Raw genomic sequence first — 25,809 nt, forward strand, 5'->3', positions numbered from 1 at the left:
AGTAGTGTTAATTCTATCCACTTTGCTGTGTTGCCTTTCCAGGTGGTGCAGTGGAGGGAGGAGGGTTCAGGGTGGGGCACACATGTATACCTGTGGCGGATCCATTTTGATATTTGGCAAAACTAATACAATTATGTAGAGTTTAAAAATAAAATAACATTAAAAAAAAAAATCTGCTTGCAAATGCAGGACACATGGGTTTGATCCCTGGGTCGAGAAGATCCCCTGGAGAAGGGAATGGTAACCCACTCTAGTATTCTTGCCTGGAGAAGTCCAAGGCCAAAGGAGCCTGTTGGGCTACAGTCCATAGGGTTGCAAAAGAGTCAGACACAGTGGACGTGACTGAGCAAGCACCCACTACGGGATGAGAGATGGTTAGAAAGGTAACCAGCCCTGTGGCTGTGGCATCAAGCCCCCCACAGCTGTGAAACTTTATGCAAGTTACTGACCCTCTCTGGCCTCGGTTTTTTCCTCTCTGAAATAAGAATAACAATAGTATCTGCCTCTTTGGTTTTTTAAGAGATTTAAATGAGCTTCATAAGGTGCCCAAAACAAGACATATGTGTTAGTTTCTCTTCTATTTGTGAAGAAAACGTATTTCTCAGGAACATTTCAGTGACTAAAAATCTGTTTGCTTTATATCTGCATGCATGTGAAGTTGCTTCAGTCTTGTCCAACTCTTTGTGACCCCATGGACTATAAACCGCCAGGCTTTTCTGCCTATGGGATTCTCCAGGAAAGAATACTGGAGTGGGTTGTCTTGCCCTCCTCCAGAGGATCTTCCCAACCCAGGGATCGAACCTGTGTCTCTTATATCTCCTGCATTGGCATGGGGGGTTCTTTACCACTAGCACCACCTGGAAAACCCTAGATGAACGTAAAAAACATTTTTTTCTCTCCTTTCTACTATAGTTTTTTTCCCCTCCAGCTCCTGGTATAAAGAGATGCAGAATATTTGTCTACAGCATCTAACCCCCTGTGATGTGGAATCCCAGGGCTCACTCTTTGGGCAGAGTCTCCCCGGACCTCCTCTGGTTTCCCCTACAGCCTGTCTGCAGGGATGAGCCTGTGCTACCCTGGGCTCCAGGGGCTGAACCTCAGGCTAGCGGCCAGGCTCTGCAGAGCGTCTTCCTGTTAGCAAGTCAGGGGGAGCCAGATTTATGCCTTAAGTTTCTTCTCCAAAGCATGGTTCGGATGGGGGCTGGTGATGTCCTTAAATCTGTTGTCTGAAGAGAGGCCCTTCAATGCTGTGGACATGTGGTATCATTCAGGATGACACAGCTGGAGGACGCTCACCTGAAAGTGTATCATTATCCTTCTAGCACATTCTACACTGAATAATATTAATACCACACTGAATAATACTATAACTAATTAATAATTATTATAAATATATTTATAAATATATATTTGTAATATATTTACAAATATAATTAAAAATTATTAATAAATAATTAATATAATTAATAATATTAATACCTACACTGAATAATATTAATAAGCCACAGTACTTTTGAACTGTGGTATTGGAGAAGACTCTTGAGAGTCCCTCGGACTGCAAGGAGATCCAACCAGTCCGTCCTAAAGGAAATCAGTTCTGAATATTCATTGGCAGGACTGATGCTGAAGCTGAAACTCCAATACCTTGCCACCTGATGGGAAGAGCCGACTCCTTGGGAAAGACCTTGATGCTGGGAAAGATTGAAGGCAGGAGGAGAAGGGGACGGGACGACAGAAGATGAGATGGTTGGATGGCATCACTGACTCGGACATGAGTTTGAACAAGCTCTGGGAGATGGTGAAGGACAGGGAAGCCTCGTGTGCCGCAGTCCATGGGGTTGCAGTCACACAACTTAGTGACAGAACAACAACAATACCATAGACCAGAGTCAGATCTGCATTCCAGAGGAGTAGCTATAACAGAGTGTAAAGAGCAGAGATTCAAAAGAATATCATAGTCATCCAGCTCATATTAAAATAGAAGATGATGCATTTGGCTGGATCCTGGCAAATGAAGACAATATTTATGTATTTGCATCCTAATTAACTAGGATTAGGGTTTTTATTTAAAAGAAAATTATTAAAATGGATGCTTTTGTGTCTGTACACAGAAACTGTCAATAGATATGATAATAAAAATCTTAAGAGCAGAAAACACAAAACCGCTATTTCAAGAGAGTGTTTAACTCTAGCTCAGATTCCATGTCACAGTCAATTAAGTCAAATATTTAGTTATTACACAAACATATTGTTGAAATTGTAAAATTTTAAAAATGACTGTTTGAATTTTTGGGCCAATGCATGGTGATGATATTGCCAAATATGCCAGCTGATGGGACTATGTCCTATTCTGCACATAGACTAGGCATGTGCTGAAGCAGATGTGGGCAGACACACATGGTTTCTGCTCCTGGGACACACTGGGCAGTGACACAGTGGCGGCCCTAGAAACTCCTCCTCCGTGTGCCTACTGAATACACGGCAGACTGTCCTGGAAATCTGCCACGGTCCTATTCAGTCCTGCAAAGAGCCATCTCCTCGAAGCTGCTCACTAAAGCTGCACGGGTATGGTGCGCACTGGGCCCCGGGCACCAGGTTCAGAATGAAGTGGGTTCATTTCCGTCTCTGTTTAGTCTTCCTGTGTGCCTCCAAGCCCTCATATGCAATTGTTCTTTAACCTGTTATATCATATACTCATTGTTCTCCAGGTCATAGAGGCAGGCAGCTGCCCCTATCTTTTCATCTCTTCATCAAATCGAGGCAAAGTAAATACAAATGTTCTGAAGCATGAAAACTGGTAACACTACTGGTGAGAAGGGCAAGGATATAGATGGTGGTGACGGGGCTACAGATCCTGAACTATGAAGACAGTGCAGGAAGAAGAGGGGGAAGATAATGACCTTCGAAGTAAGAGAAGAAACCAACGATGGGCAAAAGGAGAAAAGTACTAAAAACTTAAAGTAGAAAGACTCTGACTGAGGAAAAATGGGAACACTGATTTCATTTGTTGTTCTGAATAAAAACTACAACCTATATCCTAACTTGATAATTTAGTTCAGTTTATTCTGTTTTGGGTTAAGTATTCAAATAAAGTCCCTGAGGATAAATAGTTTTTCAAAGTTAACACCATCCTAATGAGACATTGGGCTTCTCTGGTGCTCAGATGATAAAGAATCTGCCTGCAGTGCAGAAGACCTGGGTTCGATCCCTTGGTCGGGAAGATCCCCTGGAGGAGGAATTGAAAATCCACTCCAGTATTCTTGCCTGGGGAATTCCATGGACAGAGGAACCTGTCAGGCTACAGTCCACAGGGTTGCAAAGAGTCGGACACGACTGAGCAACCTATACGTAACAAGACATTACGGGCCTCCCAGGTGGAACCACGGAAGAAAATCCACCTGCTAATCTTGGAGGCGAAGGAGATGAAAGAGCTGCGGGTTCGATCCCTGGGTCGGGAAGATCCCCGGTATAGGAAATGGCAACCCACTCCAGGATTCTTGCCTGGAGAATCCCATGGACAGAGGAGCCTGGCAGGCCACAGTCCATGGGGTCACAAAGAGTGGGACACGACCGAGCATGCACGTGTGCGCGCGCGCGTGCACACACACACACACACACACACAGTGAGACATTATAAATGATACAACCTCAAAGAATATTGTGGCATTTATTTAGAACATCCTCTTCATATGAAGATGAGAGCAAGCCTGCTATCAGCTCAGGGTAATCATTCTGTTTGATCTTTGGTTTAATCACTGGCATTGTTTGGGCCAAATCTGTTTCTTTTCCGTCTTGATCATCAGCAAGGCTCACTGTATCGTATGATTCTCTTATTACCTAGAGCAAGCTCACTGAGCATCTTCTAGAAATGCTCTTGGCTGTTAATGCCACATCCATCCACTGATCAATATGGAATTGGTACTAAGTGTAGTGGGAGAGGCAGAAGGAGAAAGAATATAAACGTACGTGAAAACCCTACCATGGAGTTGGTGCTGGGGACGGTGAGCAGTGTGGGTTGCTAGAAAGAGTCTGGAATGAATGCTAATGTCTTCATCCAGTACAGGCAGAAGATTCTCCACGTAAAAATAACATGTTCATACATGGTGTTTTGGATTAAAAATGAAGAAAAAAAAATCTCTGCCAAAAATATTTCCCGTTCCTTCCTTCCTCTCTTCCTTTTTTGTTTTTTGAAACTTCTGCGTTGGAAACAGTAGGTAGACTCTGCAGTTCTAGATTCCTCATCATTCAGTGTGATAATTATTAAAGCAGATTGGGTTTGCAGTCTCATTAGTCTGTTCCTTTTTAAAATAAAACGAGGTACCCACAGAGAAGTCACCGCTTATATAAAGTGAAATGTAATAAAGTGAGAGACATTTCAGAAAGTTTTAAATATACCACAGTGGTTCGGTAACAAACTTTTATGATTAAAAAATAGAACTGCTCTTGTCTGAAAACTATGGTGAAGTTGGTCATGTAAACATGCACTTTTGTTATTTGTCTAGAGGAACACCTACCGTGGCATTTTAATTGGGCAAGGACTCTCACTGTCATGCAGCAATAATTGCTTCATACATTTGGTGTCACAGAGACTGATGTGTCTACTTTAATTATCTAATTGTACTTGGACTTCCCACAGGCTTTTAGTTCTGAGGCTGGGAAAGACTGAAGGCAAAAGGAGAAGGGGGATGACAGAGGATGAGGTGGTTGGATGGCATCATCGACTCAATGGACATGAATTTGAGCAAACTCTGGGAGATACTGGCAGACAGAGGAGCCTGGTACACTGCAGTCCGTGGGGTCAGAGTTGGACATGACTTAGTGACTGAACAACAACAAATATTTTACAAAATCATCCTGTTTCTCTCACATGCCTTGGCTGGGCCATAGTCCTCTGTTATTCATCCACCGAGTGGCCCTCACAGCACCATCTACATCATGTCACTGAAGCGAAGTCACTCAGTCGTGTCCGAGTCTTCGTGACCCCATGGACTGTAGCCCACCGGGCTCCTCCACCCATGGGGTTTTCCAGGCAAGAGTGCTGGAGTGGGTGCCATCGCCTTCATCGTGTTCTCTTTGCCTAAATGCTTGTCTCTGGCCACTTGGAGACCTGGTGGAGCCACCTCACAACTCATATGTGTGTGTGTGTGTGTGTGTTTGCCACACTGGACAACTTGTGGGATTTGGTTCCCTTTCCAGGGATCAAACCCAGGTTCTCAGCAGCGAAAGCACTGAGTCCCAATCACTGGACCACCAGGGAATTCCCATCACAATCCTTGTATTCCCAGAGGCAGCCCAGACTTCAGCAAATAGAACTCAACAGATTCTCGCTGAAAAAGCTCACCGTCTTAACAGTGGACCCAGAGAAGAATTCCTAGGGGTGTAAAACAAAGAAGGAAGCTACTGATAGAAGGATGGAGACTGTGGGATTGGCCCCAGAGTGTCCTGGAACTGAGCATCAACAGGTTGGGCTTTTGATGCCCACAGGGAAAAGATGTTGTCTTGGGTCTGCAACAGGTGGGCAGCTGGGACCAAGACCGCTGAATAAAACCAGAAGCCTCAGAAGGATATTCTCTCCAAGTGGAGAAGTCTAGAAAGTCCATACTGTAGACCAAGAAAGTATAAATAAACTTCCAATGCGAACTCAGACTCTAAATATGGGTGTTGGTTTTGAAATCACATTATCTGCTTCACAATGAGAATCTCAAGGTGAGTGGTTACTGATCAGACCAAAAACCAGAGAAAGGTCTTGGGGCTGCGGCTGCAGCAAGAACAACGCTGCTTATGATGACACGTCACACTGCAGGATGCAGCGCGCATGCCAGTTGGGAAGGGGGCAGTCCCTACTGAACACAGTCTCGCAACAAATAAAAACGTTGAGTTACATAAGGGGCTTCCCAAGTGGCACGGTGGTAAAGAATCTGCCTGCCAATGTAGGAGGTGAAAGAGACACAGGTGCGATTCCAAGGTTGGGAAGATCCCTTGGAGAAGGAAAAGGGAACCCACTCCAGTACTACTGCCTGGAAAATACCACGGACAGAGGAGTCTGGCGGGCTACAGTCCATGGGGTTGCTAAAAGTCAGACACGAATAAGCACGCACGCTCGCACTATGAGCTGCAGAAGACAATGGACCGTCCAAGGAAGAATCAACAGAAATAACAGATAATAGAATGAGTATCATAAGATTCGCAAATCAATCTGAAGTACTCTATAAAATAAGATTAAATTTTAAAACCTGATGGATTAGAGTTCATAATGATAAGCAGTTAAGAGAAAGTAACAGCTTTACTTTATAAATGAGTTCCAGAGACTCTTTAGTGACAAACATGTAGAAATTGAGATTAAATACTCAATAGTTGTGCTGAAGAGTTAGCTTTAAGGAGACAACCCATAAAATAGCACAGAAATATAGAGATAAAATGTATGTAGTTGAGGAACAGGAGGTACAATAGAAAGATTGAACATACTTGTAATGAACGTTTGAGAAAAAATAGACTGAGAAAAAGGCAAAATACAGGGAAATATGGGACAATGACATCATGGACCTGGAATAGAATATAAGCTCTGGAGAAGGCAATGGCACCCCACTCCAGTACTCTTGCCTGGAAAATCCCATGGATCGAGGAGCCTGGTAAGCTGCAGTCCGTGGGGTCTCTGAGAGTCAGACACGACTGAGTGACTTCACTTTCACTTTTCACTTTCATGCATTGGAGAAGGAAATGGCAACCCACTCCGGTGTTCTTGCCTGGAGAATCCCAGGGACAGCGGAGCCTGGTGGGCTGCCATCTATGGGGTCGCACAGAGTTGGACACGACTGAAGCGACTTAGCAGTAGCAGCAGCAGTCGAGATGAGGCACTGAGTCCCATCAAGGTAAAAGAAAGGTAAACCTCTTCCTCAATACAAAGAATCTATTGCCCAGGACAAAGAGCAAGTTCTACAAAAATAGAGAAAGGACATCTTATCAAGGAACCACAACTGGAATAGATTTCTCCTCAGCACATTAAAATCCAAGAAAATACGGACTCATGTTTTCAAAATGTTAGCAACATTATTGTAAATGATTAGTCAAAGAGGAAAAGAGGCTGTTTTTCTTTTTTTTTTTAATATAAAAGCTGATTGGGGTATATTATACATAGGCTCTCATGGAGAGGATTACAAGAGGAATAATCCTATGGAAATATGAACAGTGCATCTGGAGGAAGGCAGGACATCCAGAACAATGGTGAGCGAAGAGACCATTAAACCAGAATACCGATAACAACAAATAACATGAGCAGTGTAAATTCAGAAAAATCTAGACAACGTTGGACGGACAATGGAACAGGATTACAGCATGGTGCCTGCATTTTTTGACAAGAAGATGGAGACAATAATGGACCCGGTGAGAAATGTGCATGTTACAAATTTTATGTTAATCCCTGAAAGAAAAGACGAGGATATGTAACTGCCAAGTCACTAGAGGGAATAAAGGAGACTCAATAAACTCCATTTGTCCAGGAGATGACAGGAGAAGAGGAAAAATAAACAGAAGCAAATAACATATATAATGGATTAAAAAAAAGCAAAAGATGACTAGCAATAACTGTAATACACATAAATGTATTATGCTTGCCAGCTACAAGAAAGAGACTCTTGGATCAGAGAACATGACATACACTTAGATGTTGTTTACAAGAGACACACCTGTATAGCAAGGAAAAGCTGAATAAGAAGATGGGAAAATACTAACCAAGAGAAAGCTGGCAGGCTTATATTGACATTAGAGAAAATAGACTTCAAGGGAAAGACACTCCTGTGGGTAGGAAGCTTTTCCATCAGCTGGCATGTGGCCTATTTTCTGTCCCCAGGACTATCTCTATATTGGTGCTTTCATCTCTGCTGGGAACAAGGTTGGTGGGCTGATACTGTATTATCTCTGCCATACAAAGTGGCAAGAAAGCCACACGGAGAGAAAAATTTCTCCTGACATTTTCTAACATTTTCGTTTGCTGAATCTGGCGTAGTTCTTCTAAAAGACATTTCATCAAGAAGGTTTTTGTGGGCGGCGTCTTTGTTATTTATGGTTACATCTCTTGTGTTTCTTGCAGAGATTTAAGGCTACTTCAGGTAGTTTAGGAAAGTTAAACTTGGCAATAAAAATGCACTTATTGTTATTACTACCATGGCGATGACAGCTATTATTATTTTTTATTGCTGATTGTTTGGAGTATAAACTTCTATCTCTTATTCTGCATCTTAGTTTCTACTTAGATAAAGTGGATTGTTTTGATTATCAAATAAAATAATACATAATGAAAACACTTTGAAGGGCTCTCATATATGTGAAAATACTTTGCAAGTATTACTATAAACTTTCTTCCTCAGAATATTTTGAGGAATAAGTCTAAATTGACTTATAAATGAAATTTTTTCTCTGTCTTACTGAATGTCTTTTAAGATGCAGTTATACCTTGTCCAAAATCCAGTTTTACATAAACTAGTCAACAGCTGAATATACTGGAAAACTAGACAAGAGGCCACTGTGAATTAGGTTCGACGTGATGTTATCTTGCCTGACTTTTTTGCCTTTGAGCCACTGATGCTTAGCAATCACCACGAGGCCGCTTCAGTACCATGACGGTCCATGACCAGGACGTGGACACTCCTCCTTCAGCACCTGCCAGTGTCTCTCCACACACAGTCAAGCATCCTCCGGAACTTGCCTCCAATTTAGTACAAGGATCCTAAGGCTTCTTCCCAAAGGCTCCAAAACCTACTTGTTGTATAGTAATACTTCAGGGCAAGTTATGAAACCTCTCGACCTTCCCTTTCATTAACTGTAGAGTGAGCATTCCCTCCAAGGACTCTTGTGTGGATAAATGAGCCAGTATACATAAAATGCCTAGCAGAGTTAAGTCTTCACTTTTAATATAATACAACATTTATCATTTTTAAACTGAACTGAGGGCAGATATAGAACTATTCACGGATCTCGCCTGTCCTAAGCAGTCTACATTGGTTCTGAAGGTTCTTATCCAAGGACAGGGAACTTTTGCAGATCTTGCGGTTCTCGTATTCCTGACCGTGATCCAAAGTCTCCATCTGCATCCTCAAGGGATCTACTTATGGCTCCTGCATTATTTTTCATGCAGGGAAACTTTTCTTTTAAATAAGTAGAAATGGAAACTCATGGAAATGAACAGCATCTTGGGCCCTGGGCCCCTCATCCAAGTGCAGACCAGGACAAGGTTATCTCTCAGTTCCCTTTCAGCTCTCAAGATTATGCCTCTGAAATGCTAACCAGCATCTGCTGTAGAAAACCAAGGACCTCACAGGAGAAATGATGCAGAAGTGCTGAAGGAGACCTGACAAGTAAGCACACAGGATGCTGGCCCAGGATGCTGGCAGGCCAGGAGCCTGTCAGAACTGGGAGCAGGGATGCGGCAACTGCGAGCTGGATTCAGAACTGGGAACTTGGGAGAGGTCAAGTCTGGGTGAGGCTGGGGTGGGGCTTCTCTGAGCAGTGGTGCCAGTGGTTGCATCTGCAACCTGACATTCCTTCAAGCTGCTGCTGCTTCTGCTAAGTCGCTTCAGTCGTGTCCGACTCTGTGCGACCCCAAAGACGGCAGCCCACCAGGCTCCCCCATTCCTGGGGTTCTCTAGGCAAGAACACTGGAGTCGGTTGCCATTTCATCCTCCAATGCATGCAAGTGAAAAGTGAAAGTGAAGTCGCTCAGTTGTCTGACTCTTTGCGACCTATTAAATACTTACTTTGCGTTTCAAGTGTCTGGAACAGTCAGTGAACAAAACAGGGCTGAGATGAACTCATTCACGATTTTTTTTCATCTAAAAGAATACAAATAGGAAGCCCAACAACCAGGCACTAGGTGGAAAAGGCTAGTTTTCCTTTTGATAATTTTCTTCAGAATTAGCTGGTGAAGGTCACAAAATTATTTCCAATGGAAGAGCCAGCCCGAGGCACTTCAGAGTCAAGGAATCATGGCACACGTGAGAAGGAATTTCAGTGCAGCAGGATGAGGGCTGTGGACCACCATTCACTCCTTCATACATTCATTTACACACCAAGTCCATCCCCACCCAGGGCTTCTGGAGGAAGGAGAACGATCAGGGCTCACAGGGAACATAAGTGCCTGAGGATGAACACGGGAGCCGGGTGGTGAGACAGAGGAGGTGGTACGTGGAGCCAAAGAGTGGAGGAAGGGAAAAAGAACCCCATGGATATGACAGACATCCAATAATGCTTACTTGCGTGCATGTGCGCCAAATCGCTTCAGTCATATCCGATGCTTTGCGACCCTATGGACCACTCCTCTGTCCATGGGATTCTCCAGGCAAGAATACTGGAGTGGGTTGCCGTGCCCTCCTCCAGGGGATCGTCGTGACTCAGGGATGGAACCTGAGTCTCCTATGCCTCCTGCATGGGCAGGCGGGGGATTTACTACTAGCGCCACCTGGGAAGCCCAAATGTTTATTTAGCATGCACTTATTATAAACACATCTACATGTCCAGCATTCTGCTGGATTCACTGGGAGACAGACAGCAAGTGAAGGAAACAACCCTGGTCTTAAGGATCCTTAGGTTAGTGTGACATCCTTAGTGTGACAGAAACAGCAGTCATGCTCAGCAGAAACTTTTTAAAAAGGGGATCAAAGGGATGTCACTTATTGAGCACTAAACAACATGGCACAGACCCTGTGTCCCATGGCGCTTCAAGAAGGGCCGTCACAGGGGCCGGTGAGGTTCCCGAGGAAGTTTCTAGGAAGAAGAGCAGGTGCAGAACCCACCCCCACGGGCAAGAACTGAGACGTGGGCAATGTGTGCGGGGGTGATCGCTTCTGGAAGAGCCTGGGGATGGGGTGGACTGGCAGCAACCAGAATGGATGGAAAAGCGGGGCTTCTCACAACAATCAGGATGATAACAGGTTCCCTGACATTTTTCTCTGAATGGGTCACTGAACAAATACCACTGTGTTTTTTTTTTTTTTTATATAAACAGGAAAAAAACTGCATTTGATTTATCACTCTTAGTTTTTACCCATTTTGATGTGTCCCTACGTTCTTATTAAACCCAGCTGGTCAATGACCCATCAATTTTATTTACTTGTGCTGCACTTTTTGTGCAAAAGACGATAATAAAGGTAAAACTTGTAGAGGAAAAAAAATATCTGCCAGGCTTACCTTTTTTCCATCTCCTTTACAGAAGTATTTTGATTTCATTTTTCATGCAGAGAATTTAATACCAATATTAGCATTGATACTGCCTTTGGCATTAAATTTTCAGAAGGTTAACATAAGTTAGTAGCACATGAGCCTGGGATATTCAGTAGTCTTTCATAAACCCAGTATTTAATCCATAAAAAAGCACAAATCACAATCAAATCTCATACTTCTCCATGACCACTGTGGAATATTTGTGATATATGTAGGGCTTTTTCCTTCTTCAACTTAAATTTATTCTTTGTAGAGTGACACTAAGTATTACATTAAATGTCATGTGTAAGAATGGTAATTTTTTAAAAAAAAGACAGAAGCAAGCATTTATCATTTTGATCTTTGTTCTAAACACTCATATTAATTTTAAAAAGTTAAGGCTGGTTTCTGTTGCCTAAAATACAGGTTTGTCTAAAGTGCTCTAAGAATCAGTTGAGTTCAGTTCAGTCGCTCAGTCGTGTCGCTCTTTGCGACCCCATGAATAGGCTCTAAAACACGCAGTGATGGAAACTAACAGTAGTTGCTGTTTGCTGAAAATCTGTCAGTATCCTGTTAGGTACTTCTATCTCCAGTCGTCCCGAGACACTTTGAAGACGGTTGTTCTCCAAACTTCATGTGAGGAAATTCTGGCTTAGAAAAGACAACAAGAATCTCAACGGTGGTATGTGTAGTTTTTGACTGAATTTGGAGGGTTGAATAGAAAGCACATTTAAAGCCTTTGTGCAATACCATGTTTGATGTTGTATGTTAAAGAAAAAATCCTTACAGACTATTTTAAAGAGTGTAAAGAACCCCCTGGTGGAACCAGAAGAATTCCTTCTTTAATTTTACCAGGATTACACGTGGACTAAGGATCTCAAGTGGCCAGTAGGGGGAGACTCGGGCACGGATCCTATCCATTCAAGTTGAGAGAGACCAGATGTCTTTAAGCTTGGTCTTCCTGACCACTTTGGCAAAGCACAGGCTTCCCCCTGGGAGGAGGTAAACATCGGTTCATTTGCAGCCTTGAACTTTTCTCTTTGGGACAACGCAGAGTTAAAAAGGACTTTGTAGCATCTGGTGTGTGGGCATTAGAATCCTGGGATGCCCCGAGGGAAGGCTCTGGTTTCCAGGAGGAACCAGAAGCCAGGAATGTTGGATTTTGATCACCCCAAGGCTCTTACAGGAAGGACCCAAAGCCATGGAAGTTCAACACTGTGGTCAGATTATAGTCGGGCTGAGAGGGGAGACGTTACTGAAACTTTCTCACCAAGGCAGGAAAGTTGCCCCAGGGATTCTCCCTTCCTCCTCTGGCTCTGTGTTTATTTTTTATAGCAACTTAGTGGACCAGACGGTAAGGAATCTGCCTGCAATGTGGGAGACCCGGATTGATCCCTGGGTTGGGAAGATTCCCTGGAGAAGGCAACGGCAACCCAGTCCAGTATTCTTGCCTGGAGAATTCCATGGACAGAGCAGCCGGGCAGGCTACAGTCCATGCATGGGGTTGCAAAGAGTCGGACACAACTGTGTGACTGACAGTTTCACTTTCAGTGGAAAGAAAAGTCACTCTGAAACCCTAACTATGGACTATACTGCCACCGTCAAGACTGGATTCCAAAAAAACAAGAAGTATGTCTCCTCAGACACAAGGATATATACAGCTTTAATGAGAGCAGGGTTTAGATTTCCAACAGAACCACAAATGATCATCCCTATTCTGAAAACTGGAGAAACAGGCTGCAGGTGTCTTTGGGGAGTCAGGAAGAGAAAGGGTGGAGTGTGTGTGCGTCTCCACCCAAGGGGAATCTGCACACAGAAAGTCAGGCTTCCTCGTATGTTGGGAAATCCTCCTATCTCAGAACTTGACAAAGATCCCCATGGTCAACAGTTACTCCATCTTCTCTACAACCTGTGAGGTCTTCAGGGGATTTTAAGTGACTTGAGATGCCAATGTGTGCATTTGAGGAAATCAGAAACCACAGTCTTACTTTTGGAAGAGTTTCCAATCCAATTGGAAACATTCAAACTATGATATAGCAAACAGAACCCACCAAAGTCTGCAAAGGTCCAAGGCAGAAGGATGCAGCATCCACTGTCCAGAGGGAGAGACATGCTTTGGAATCTTAATCCTTTTTTTGGCCAAATGATGCCATATATCAGACCAGAATGCACCCAATGCTTGGACTCTGGTTCAGTCCTGTTTCAACTCATTTCCAGTGAACAAAATGAAACCTTGACTATCTTTTGGGACGTCTATCTCATTGTTGGCTTTCTCAGGATGCTCTCACAGATCCAGGGCCACCCGGCAACAACTGCTTTACACTCAAGAGTCCAGTGAGGTCTACTTCTTATATCCTGAACTAGCATTTAAACCATAAGCTCTGACAATGATTGGTTTTAAGCTAAAACACTAATAAGAGATATTTTTACATTTGTTATTTTCATATTTTCCAAAATTTTATATCTTGTGGAAGTCATTACCAAAGACACACTTGGTTTACATTTAGTGCTCCTGGTCATTAAAAGCCTCCATTACACTAGTATTTGCTGTTATAAATACTCTGAGAACTTAAGAGGGATAGTACAAAATGCTGACAGAAACAAATAAACACAAATGTGATTTTATAGCACGCTATCCAATATTTCAGGTAACCTTTGAATTAGTGTCTTGGTTGTTATGGGCTTCCTCAGTTCATAGTCTGGGCTGTTGACATGAAGGATTCTGGCTTCTCTACTGGGCTGTGTATCTCGTGAAACAGTAAATCAACAAGCTCCCTATTTTGATCGAGCAATCAGTTTTCAATGAGCACACTTTTCAAAGAAATTCCATATGTGAAGTACCTACCAAAAGCTGTCCAGCAAAGCAGACGAAAAGGATAAAGGCAAGTGAGAGAAACGCCGCTCCAAAGGAAATCCCGAGAATGGACGTTCTATCAGGAAACAAAAAGGAACATGTTAGAGCGGGGACAGCTTCGGTTTTCCTGGAAAGCCCTCGCGAATGCTTGTGGCTTGAGTTAGGGTTTTTCAAATGAGGACTTCATTCCTCACTAATATCTTTGAGAAATGAAAATGGCGCTAAAAACAAACCAGAGATACGTCCATAGGAAAATGTATCTATGGCTGTGTTTGAACAACTTGCTGTGATAGACATTAAAACTGTCCTGCTGCTGCTGCTGCTGCTGCCAAGTCGCTTCAGTCGTGTCCGACTCTGTGCGACCCCATAGAAAGCAGCCCACCAGGCTCCCCCGTCCCTGGGATTCTCCAGGCAAGAACACTGGAGTGGGCTGCCATTTCCTTCTCCAATGCATGAAAGTGAAAAGTGAATGTGACGTCGCTCAGTCGTGTCCGACTCTTAGCGACCCCATGGACTGCAGCCCACCAGGCTCCTCCAGCTGTCTTACCAGCATCATTTCTTCATAAGAGAAAAACCCTCTTTACACGATTTGCCTCTGTAACCAGCACCTTCATGCCCACACCCGACCACGGCCATCATGGTGCCCCCTTCCCTGCCTTGATGTCCTGGCAGTTTTGCCTCCAGGGCAGCCTCATCGATGTCAGCGGAAACCTCATTCATTCCCTGTTTTCACTCTGTGGCCTTTGCATTTTTGCATGAGCCAATGAACACACAAGGTTCCTGTGATCATGTGAGAAAAGTGCCCACTAAGTTACAGGTTCTGTCACCCTCTGGTTACAAGTAGATAAAAGTGGTCATGAGAACTGTATGCATTTCTCAGAGTTCCTGTAAACAATTCAGAAATTTAAGGTGTCTTAAAACGTGCTTTCATCCAAAGGATAAAACTGTTTGCAAGAATTGTATGCATTTCTGAGAGGTCCTTTATATAATGAAAACTAAAGACCTCTTAAAACATCATGTAATCCAAAGGAAGAAGGGGTTGGGAGTATTAGAAAAGATGAGCCATAACGAATAATCCAAGATGAAATTTAAATGCAACATCCGAAGAGAGGTCAGGTGGTACCTGAGATCACAGTGGAAGCTCGAGCCAATGAGGTTGGCTAGAGAAACTGAAAAGACAGAAGACTTGGTACTGAGAAGCATGGGGACACTAAGAAGTGAATGTTGATGCATCAAAGGAAGACCCAGATATGAGCAATCTACAAGCTGAAATGCCCGGCGAGTGCACAGCTGTGAGCCCCCAGCAGGGGGAAAAGAAGCAAGCCATCAGTGAACTAAGGAACTGCTTCATGCCATCAGGATAGGAAAGGTCCACTCAGTTGGCACTCAGATAGTTGTTCTATCTTGAGAGATAGCACACATCAAGCAAGATCTACAAAACCTTGACTTCAAACCACTGTGCACTCAAAGTTGCCCCAAGGATGTCCTTATGGAGTGCTATGTCCTAGACACGATGCACATGCTTTCAAATACCAGCCTGATAATGACGACATTTGTTCACATTTTACGAGTAACGCTAAGTGTCTGCTAGGAGGGTACAGATACACCAAATACACCTAGATTGTTGACTTGTCTCATGGCCAGGTCCACGCTGGGTTGGAAGGGAGCAAACATGAGTAAGACCCGTGTTTTGAGTAACTCACAGTCTCAGAAAGGTAAGCTCTGTAAGCCTCCTCGCCTCCCCCATCCCAAACATCTTTTGTCTCAGACATTGCTCCTTAATCCCTGCTCAGAATCCACAGTTTCAGCATCTCCCCATCACAGACTCTCAGGCCTCCTGTTAGCACCGTGGATGGAGGGGAGCATAGGAAGACTCTTGCTATTCCTGTGATGGAAGGGACACCAGAACTCATCTGCTCAACTTCCACTGGCCATTCTTTTCACACATCTAAGAGAGCTCTGATGGGTTTCCTGTGACTCTGTGCTCCCCTGGTTCCTTGTTGGTGTTAAGGTGATGCCATCTGCATAAGGTTGATGTCATAAAAATAATACTTTTTTCTTAGGTCTGTAACTGTTCAAATATGAATGATCTCTAATTGGAGGTCTGGCAAGTCTCAGCTCTAAAGCGTCTGGTGATAGGAGGGTGAAGCTGATGGTGGCATGGCATGATGGCATGATGATAGAATACAGTGTGGCCAGCACTGTTCTAAGGGCTTTGTATGCATATGTAACCCTGGACAGCAGGGTTACTGTTCTTACCTCATTTTACTCAAGAGAAACTGACACCCAGAGAAACTGAGAAACCAACCCAAAGTTAACAGCCCTCGCAAGTGGTATGGGTTGGGATTAAAGCCCACACAACCGTATACCTGACCCAGGTTGTGCTTCTTGGAGTAAACATGTCACGTTTCAATCATGCTCACTGGCTTAACTTCCTGGAAAATTATCCTTTTCATTTAAATTTTGAATGTGAGACATTCTACTTAATATTCTCTTACAATTTTTGAAGTTGTTATAGTTGAAGCAGTTTCTTCTTGTCCTTCATGTTATTTTTCTGATTCTCTTTAGATAAGACTTTTGAAGCTTTGCATGTTTGCTGAACTTCTCAAAGAATGATCTTTTGGCTTATTATTAAGGTCCATGCTTTCTGACCATTTTCTTTATTGTTGGTTTCTAATTTAACTTAAAATAATCCTTTCTTCCTTCTTTATTTAAACTTTCATTGTTTTTTTCCTTGATTGTCATTTGCTGCTAATCTTTTCTATTTTCTAATAAATGCATTTAAGGACACAAATATTCCTATAATTACTGCTTTAGCCAAATCCCACAGCTTTTGATTTATAGCTACTCATTGCCATTCTTTCCTAAAAAGCCTATAATTTCAATTTTCTTTTCCTTTTAATACAAGAGTAACTATACAAGGAAATTATTTTTGGTCTGTCCTTGTTATTCTAATGTCATTAGGTTTGATCAGAGATTGTGGTCTCTATTATTCTTACTTTGACAATTTCTTTTTCTTCTGGGATATGATAAATACATTCCATTTCTATTACGTCTTATGATACATACTTACATTTCCTTTTTGTTGGAAACAAAGCAAGTTCTTTCAGTGAGTCTATTGTCAGAGCTTGAGGAGTTAGTCAGATCTCCAGTGGGCTGATTTATTGGCTCAATTTGATCTGTCAATTTTAGAATATATTAACATTTCCAACTAAGTTTGTGGGTTTGTCAATACATCTGAACATTTTAATAGTGTCTATTTATTTCAAAGAGATGCTGGAGTGCATAAAGATTCATGATTGTTAACTTTTCTTGGCGACTGTACTGTAAAATAAGCTTCTCTGTTTTCATGCTAAATGTCTTTCACTTGGACTTAGATTGTCAGAAATTCATACTACTGCAGCTTCCCTCTTTCTGGAAGCTGTTTCCTAAAATAGCTATTTTCTATGCTTTATTTACAACCTTTTCACTTTTAATTTTAGCTAGATTTTTAAAGGTGGTACAGAAGTGGCATTTGGTTTATAGCCTCAAACTTTGACTTTCTTTCCAAGAATAGGACATTTTCCTCCATTCACAATTATGAAATTTATTAATATTTGACTAGTTCTCCCCATCTTATTTTCTTAAAATGTTTGGTAAAGTTCAGACAGAACTTGAGTAAAAAACAAATTTAATACAAGGACTGGGAAGCAGGGCATGCTGTAGTCCATGTGGTCGCAAAGAATCAGACATGACTTAGTGACTGAACAACAACATCACGTAAATATCCATTTAAATTTTCAATATGTGTTAAATTTGGTAAGTTGTACAGTCAATGAATTTTCCCATTTTATCTAAGTTGTAAATTTTTTGGCCTTGAGTAATTCATAAATTTTCATATTTATCCTGTTAAAATCTGTAGAATCTGTAGTAAATACCATTTTATTTCTTATAACATTAGTTTGGGTGGTTTGTGATTATTGTTCTTTTTTTCTTTCTTAGTCTTGCTAACGGTTAGGCATTTAACTGTTTTTTTAAAGAACCAACGTTTGTCTTTATTACTTTTCTGTTGTTTGTCTTCCATTTATTGATTACTTTTTTCTTAGTGTATGTTCCCTCCTACTTATTGAACTTGCTCATCTTTTCCCGGCTTCCTAAGGTTGAAAGGTAAACAACTGATTTCAACTCTTTCTTCTTTCAAATATAAGCATTTAAAGCTACAAATTCCTCTCTAAATTACTGTTAAGCGACAGTCCACACAGTTTCTTTTAATACACAAAACATTTGCTAATTTGTCTTGTGACTTTTTGGATTTATTTCAATTTTTTAATTGAAATATAGTTGATTTACAAAGTTGTGCCAATCTCTGCTGTACACACATATACACGTTATGCTCTTTTACATTATGGTTTATCACAGGGTATTTTTTTTTTTAATTTTATTTTATTTTTAAACTTAACATAACTGTATTAGATTTGCCAAATATCAAAATGAATCCGCCACAGGTACACATGTGTTCCCCATCCTGAACCCTCCTCCCTCCTCCCTCCCCATTCCATCCCTCTGGGTCATCCCAGTGCACCAGCCCCAAGCATCCAGTATCGTATCACAGGGTATTGAATACACTTCCCTGTGCCATATGTGAGTGCTCAGTTGCTTCAGCCATGTCTGACTTTTTGTAACGCTGTGGACCGTAGCCTGCCAGGCTCCTCTGTCCATGGGATTCTCCAGGCAAGAGTGCTGGAGCGGTAGTCTTTCCCTTCTCCAGGGGGTCTTGCCTACCCAGGGATAGGCCCACGTTGCCTGCAGCTCCTGCGTCGGCAGGTGGGTTCCTTATCACCAGTGTCGCCGTTCTTTTCCATGATGGTCACAGGATACTGAATACAGCTTCCTGTGCTACACAGCAGGGCCTTGTTCTTAATCCATTTTAATGTACTAGCTTGCATCTACCAACTCCAATCCCATGGAGAGAAGGGCCTGGTGGGCTACAGTTCATAGGGTCCCAAAGGGTCGGACAGGACTGCCGCGACTTAGCATGCACGCGCGCACCAGCTCCAAGCCCCCAGGCCGCGCCTCTCCCTACCGCATCTCATCTGCAGCCACAGGCCTGTCCCCTAGGCCTGTGAGTCGCTTTCTGTTTTGTAGGTGGGTTCATTTGTGCCGAGTTTTGGGTATTTGTCTTTCTGTTTCTGACTTACTTCACTTAGCATGATACTCTCTAGTTGCATTCATGTTGCTGCAAATTTTATTCTTTTTATGGCTGAGTAACATTTCATTATATGGGCTTCCCCAGTGGCTTGGCAGTAAAGAATTCACCTGCAAGGCAGGGGATGTGGGTTTGATCCCTGGGTTGGGAAGAGCCTTTGGAGAAATAAATGGCAATCCACTCCAGTGTTCTTGCCTGGGAAATCCCATGGACAGAGGAGCCTGGTGGGCTACAGTCCATGGGGTTGCAAAACAGTGGGACATGACTTAGTGACTAAGTGACAATGATATTCCATGATACATATACAAAAACCACATATTCTTTTTCCATTCATTTGAAAAATTGACTTAAAAAAAACATTTTATTTAGTATTCTTGTTCAGTCGCGAAGTCGGGTCTGACTCTTTGGGACCCTACGGACTGCAGCATGCCAGGCTCCTCTGTCTGTCAGTATCTCCCGGAATTTGCTCAAATTCATGTCCATTGAGTCTGTGATGCTATCTGATCATCTCATCTTCGGCGGCCCCCTTCTTCTTTTGCCTTTAATCTTTCTTAGCATCATGGTCTTTTCCAATGAGTCGCCTTTTCACATCAGGTAGCCAAAATATTGGAGCTTCAGCTTCAGCATCAGTCCTTCCAATGAACATCCAGGACTACTCTCCTTTACGATGGACTGGTTGGATCTCCTTGCAGTCCAAGGGATTCTCAAGAGTCTTCTCCAATACCACAGTTTAAAAGCATCCATTCTTCACTGCCCAGCTTACTTGATAGTCCAACTCTCACATCCATACACGACTACTGGAAAAACCATAGCCTTGACTAGATGGACCTTTGTCACCAAAATAATGCCTCTGCTTTTGAATATGCTGTCTAGGTTGGTCATAGCTTTTCTTCCAAGGAGCAAGCATCTTTTAATTTCATGGCTGCAGTCACCATCTGCAGTGATTTTGGAGCCCCCCAAAATAAAGTCAGCCACTGTTTCCACTGTTTCCCCATCTATTTGCCATGAAGTGATGGGACCAGATCCCATGATCTTAGTTTTCTGAATGTTGAGCTTTAAGCCAACATTTTTACTTTTCCCTTAACTTTCATCAAGAGGCTCTTTAATTCTTCTTCGCTTTCTGCCATAAGGGTGATATCATCTACATATCTGAGGTTATTGATATTCCTCCCGGCAATCGTGATTCCAGCTTGTGCTTCATCCAGTCCAGCATTTCTCATGATGTACTCTGCACAGAAGTTAAATGAGCAGGGTGACAATATACAGCCTTGATGTACTCCTTTCCCAAGTTAGAACCAGTCTGTTGTTCCATGTCCAGTTCTAACTGTTGCTTCCTGACCTGCACACAGATGTCTCAGGAGGCAGGTCAGGTGGTCTGGTATTCCCATCTCTTGAAAAATTTTCTACAGTTTGTGATGATCCACACAGTCAAAGGCTTTGACATAGTTAATAAAGCAGAAATAGATGTTTTCCTGGAACTCTCTTACTTTTTTGATGATCCAATGGATGTTGGCAATTTGATCTCTGGTTCCTCTGCCTTTTCTAAATCCAGCTTGAACATCTGGAAGTTCACAGTTCACCTACTGTTCCAAGCTTGGCTTGGAGAATTTTGAGTATTACTTTACTAGCATGTGAGATGAGTGCAATTGTGCAGTAGTTTGAACATTCTTCGGCATTGGCTTTCTTTGGGATTGGAAAGAAAATTGACCTTTTCTAGTCCTGTGGCCACTGCTGAGTTCTCCAAATTTGCTGGCATATTGAGTGCAGCACTTTCACAGCATCACCTTTTAGGATTTGAAATAGCTCAGCAGTCTTCTCCAGCACCAAAATTTGAAAGCATCACTTCTTCAGTGCTCAGCCTTATTTATGGTCCAACTCTCACATCTGTAAATTTTGTATTTTTGAATTGAGGTATACCCAATTAACAATGCTGTAATAGTTTCCAGCGAACAGTGAAGGGACTTAGCCCTACCTACACATTGTCTTGTGGTTTTTTATTTGACTAGGCTATTCAGAAGTACATATAGTTTAACACTAAAATAGTTGGGGTTTGTTTTAGATATTCTATGTTTTAAATTTTAAGTTGATGTTGGTGTGGTTAGATATGTTTATAAGTTTTCCTAGCTTTCATATTTCAATCTTTTCAAATTTGTTGAGATGATTTTATGTCACTTCTTGGTTAATGTTCCATGTGCAGTTTAAAATAACATGTATTTTACTGTTGGATTTAGTGTTCTATAAATGCTAATTCATAGGAAGTCAATCTTACTCAGGTTTTCAAAACTCTTATGTCTAGCAAGGGATATAAAAGGAATATTAAACATCTAATTCTAGTTATTGGTTTGTCTAATTCTCTTTGTGTTTTTCAGGTTTTTTTTCAAGTCTTCTATAGCTGTGCTTTAAGTATATACCATTTAATGATTTTATGTTTTCTGATAAATTGAAGCTTTTGTTAATTTTCAATGCTGCTCTTTACCTTTCTCCATACTTCTTGCCTCCATGTCTCCTTGTCTGATATCAATATACGGATGGTAATTTTCTTATACTTACTGTTTATATGATCTCTATTTTCCATCCTTTTAATTCCAAACTAACTTCCTTCTGTGCTTAAAGAGCATCTCTTGTAGACAGTATATGGCTTCATCATGCTTTTATTTGGAGTATTAGTCCTTGGACATTTAATAATAAACCTATCATATGACCATCTTTTGTCTGGTGTACTTCTGCTTTGTCTGCATGGTGTGGTCCATGACATCAGATGCTATTCTTCATTACAAGTCTACCATTTTACTATTTGTTTTCTGTCTGTCTCATGTCTTTTCAGTTCTGTTTCTCCCTTATTGTCGTTTTTCATTAATATAATATTTTCACAGGATTTTTAGTTTCTTCTGTTGATTTGTTAGCTATACCTCTTTGTATTTTTAGTGATTGCTCAAGACATAAAATATACATGATTAATGTATCAGAAGTTACTTAGCATTAATATTGTACCACTTCAAAAATATATAATGTCCTGACAACAATATAGAAAGAAAGCTGAGCACCGAAGAATTTATGCTTTTGAACTATGGTGTTGGAGAAGACTCTTGAGAGTCCCTTGGACTGTAAGGAGATCACACCAGTCAATCCTAAAGAAAATCAACCCTGAATATTCATAGGAAGGACTGATGTTGAAGCTGAAGCTCCAATACTTTGGCCGCCTGATGTGAAGAACTGACTCATTGGATAAGACCCTGATGCTGGGCAAGATTGAAGGCAGGAGGAGAAGGGGATGACAGAGGATGAGATGGTTGGATGGCATCACTGACTCGATGGACATAAGTCTGAGCAAGCTCAGGGAGTTGGTGATGGACAGGGAAGCCTGGGGTGCTACAGTCCATGGGTTTGCAAAGAGTCAGACATGTCTGAGCAATCGAACTGAACTGAACTGACAACAATATAATTCCCCTCTTCTCTGCATCACAATACTTAGTGTAACTATTATTTTTTGCCTTAAATGATCAGTTGTCTTTTAGAAAAATTAATACCATATAAACATATGGTCTTTTATATGCTCGTGTATTAAGAGCACATTCTTCTCTTCATTCCCTCCTGTAGATTCAAATTTGCCTCTGTTATCATTTCAGTTCAGCTTGAAGAACTTCCATTAGCATTTCTTATACTATAGGTTTGCTGGTGATGAATTTCTCTAGCTTTCTTTCATTTGCAAAATGGCTTTCATCTCATTTTAAAAAAAGGAATAGTTTTATTGAATACTTAATCCCGGATTGAACATGTTTATATCAATGGTTCTGAAGAGAAGTCAGTAAAAATTTCCATTACTGATCCCTCGCATTCACAATGTATTTTTTTCCTTGGACTGCATTTAAGTGTGTTTTTTCTTTCTTTTCTCTTTGGCTTCAGCCGTTTGAGTATAATATACCACGTACGGTGTTATTTATATTTATTCTTCTTGCTGTTTACAGATGTATCTCAACAAATTTGGGAATATTTGTCACTAAATGTGCTGATAATTTCATTTGTTTTCAAACATTTTTCCATCCCATCTCCTACAAACGCCGTTTTCCAGATTCTTTGCAAATGGTTCTAACAAGGTTTGGCCAGTGGGAAGTGTTGGGGAAAGACTGGAAGGGGAGAAGGAGGAAGCCTGGGTATTTCTGCTTCTTCTCTATGTAACTGTCATTCTCTGAATGAGCTGCACCTACTGCTGTCTACGTGGGTCCACACCCCTGTCAGGGAAGCATCCTGGCTGCTCATGGTCCTCGGACCCTACATTTCCGGTGGCACTGCGTCCATCCTGTGCCCTTCCCACCTAGGGTGGTAGCAGTTTGCTGCCTTGCTCACCTCTTGGCTTCTTTGCCATCCCCTGTTGGACTTCTCAGCTTTGCCCCCATCTGTAAGCACTTTAGTGTATTAAATTCCCTTGATGAAATTCCTGAGGCCATTTCTGTTTTCTTTATAGAACTCTAATCCATTAACTAAAGTTTTTTTTTTTTTTTCCTCTAGGTACTATGATAGCATTAGTGATCAGATTGAAACCTAAGAATGATTAGAATCAGTTGCTTCTCCAACTTTCTTCCCTCTTCCTTTGAAAAAACAGCAAACCGTTCAGTTTTTATTAGAACTATGGAGAAAATACCTACATATTTCATAGGATATGCCATAGATCAATTTCCTCATGAATGAATAACTGATTATGGATTACATTGGCCTTGAACTACAAAAATCTTAACAGATTTAACAAAAATTACCATGGGTTGATCTGCTTTCAAATCACATAATTAATTTTATGAATCAGAATTTAAATAAAAGATTCTTGTACTAAAGTAAGTTCCATGGGCTCCTGTTTTCTAAAATGCATTTCAGTGTCTGTTTTCAGGAATAATTATTCCACCGTAACATGTATGAAAGAGATCCTGGGCCTTCTGGAATCACGTCAAACAGCTACATAAGAGCCTGAAAAAACAAGTGTCTTAAAATTTGACGCTCACATTTTACAATAATCCACGGGACATGGTAAAGAGCATCTGGTGACATTTTTTTCTGGATGTATCTAGTTTGCTTTTTTTCTCAAGCGTAAGAATCCATTAAAGGAAGATAAGAGGTTGTTAAGGGAAAAAACTGGCCCTAATACCACAGACTGTTTGTGTTCTGCTGAAATGGATGACAAGTGCCCAGAAAAGCAGGAATGAATAGTCTTAAAAGTATGATAAGGGACAGACTACCAAACATGACTTCATAAGAAACAGAAAATCTGAATAAATCTATAAAAGAGCAATTGAATTAGCAATTTAAAAACAAAACAAAAATAAAAACTACTCACAAGGAAAAGCTCATGCCCAGATGGCTTCATTGCTGAGTTTTACAAAACTCTTAAAGAAGAATTTATACTACTTTTTCCACAAACTCTAGAAGATAAAGGGGATGGGACAGTTACTAAGGGAGTCTATGAAACCACTACCACCCTGGGACCAACACCAGATGAGGACTGCACAAGAAAACAAAACTAGAGACCAGCATCTCTTATGAATTTAGACTCAAAAGTCCTCGACAAAATATTAGCAAACCAAATCTAGTCACACATGAAAAGGATTACGTATACCATGATCAAGTAGGATTTGTCTGAGAAAGGCAAGGCTGGTTTAATACCTGAAAATCAATTAATGTGATACACTATATTCATTGAACAAGGGGAAAAAGCCTCAAATGATTATCTCAATAGATCAATATGACAAAGTCCAACACCCTTTCATTGTAAAAACACTCATCAGGCCATGATGAAAGGGATTTTCTTTCTCCTGATAAAAGGCATCTGTGAAAAACACAGATAACATCATACTTAATGATGAGGGACTGGATGTTTTCCCTCCAAGATCATGAACGAGAATATATGTGTGCTAAGGCTTCATCTATGGAGCACTGTACTGGAGCTTCTAGCCCGGGAAGTTAGGCAGGAAAATGAAACGAGAAGCACTAGACTGGACAGGAAGAAGTGCAGCCGTCTCCATGTGCAGCTGACACGGTCTTGCATGAGCACATGACGTCACAACCTGAGGCCCAGAGCTCTGGTGGCCCGCTCCCCCGGGGCGCTGTCTGCTGCTCCAGTCCACTGCACATTGGCATCGCTGTTGGGTGGGATGTAACTCTCATCCCAGTGAACAAGAATTCCCATGATCAAAGTCATGCTTGGTCAAAAGTCCTTAATTATAACCATTTACCCTGCCTGTTCTATCAAAAGCATGTTCAGCCTCATTAAGCATACCCAGTTGTTTGTGTAATGCAATCAATTTTAATTAACATTCTGGTTGCAAAGCTTTTTTTTTTTTTTTAACATAGAGGCATAATTGATCTATATACTCACTGAAAAGCAAACTCGACTCTGCTATCACGAGGCAAGAAAAATTACACTTTTTAGTGATAATTTTTGACTAAGGCACTTTAATCCAGCGTATTGTTACAATATATGGAAAAGGTTATTTGAAACAAGGTCCTTTCTCCTTTCTCTTTTTTCCTCCAGTTTATTTTATTGCTTACGGGGGTTAGTTTATTGCTTACAGGGGGTCTTGATGAAGAGAGGAAG

At 41.5% G+C, this 25,809-nt stretch overlaps 1 protein-coding gene across 4 annotated transcripts in view; it reads right to left on the minus strand.

The window, feature by feature from the left end:
* ADCY2 (adenylate cyclase 2) overlaps window positions 1-25,809 on the minus strand; it is a 456,786-nt gene that overhangs the window by 75,264 nt on the left and 355,713 nt on the right. For all 4 annotated transcript variants that reach the window (XM_055554954.1, XM_055554956.1, XM_055554955.1 and 1 more), the window contains one exon: window positions 14,036-14,120. In XM_055554954.1, coding sequence (XP_055410929.1) covers window positions 14,036-14,120 — 85 coding nt within the window. The remainder of the gene's footprint in view (window positions 1-14,035; window positions 14,121-25,809) is intronic.

This window comes from Bubalus kerabau, chromosome 18 (genome assembly GCF_029407905.1).
Source record: "Bubalus kerabau isolate K-KA32 ecotype Philippines breed swamp buffalo chromosome 18, PCC_UOA_SB_1v2, whole genome shotgun sequence".
Classification (NCBI taxonomy): Eukaryota; Metazoa; Chordata; class Mammalia; order Artiodactyla; family Bovidae; genus Bubalus; species Bubalus kerabau.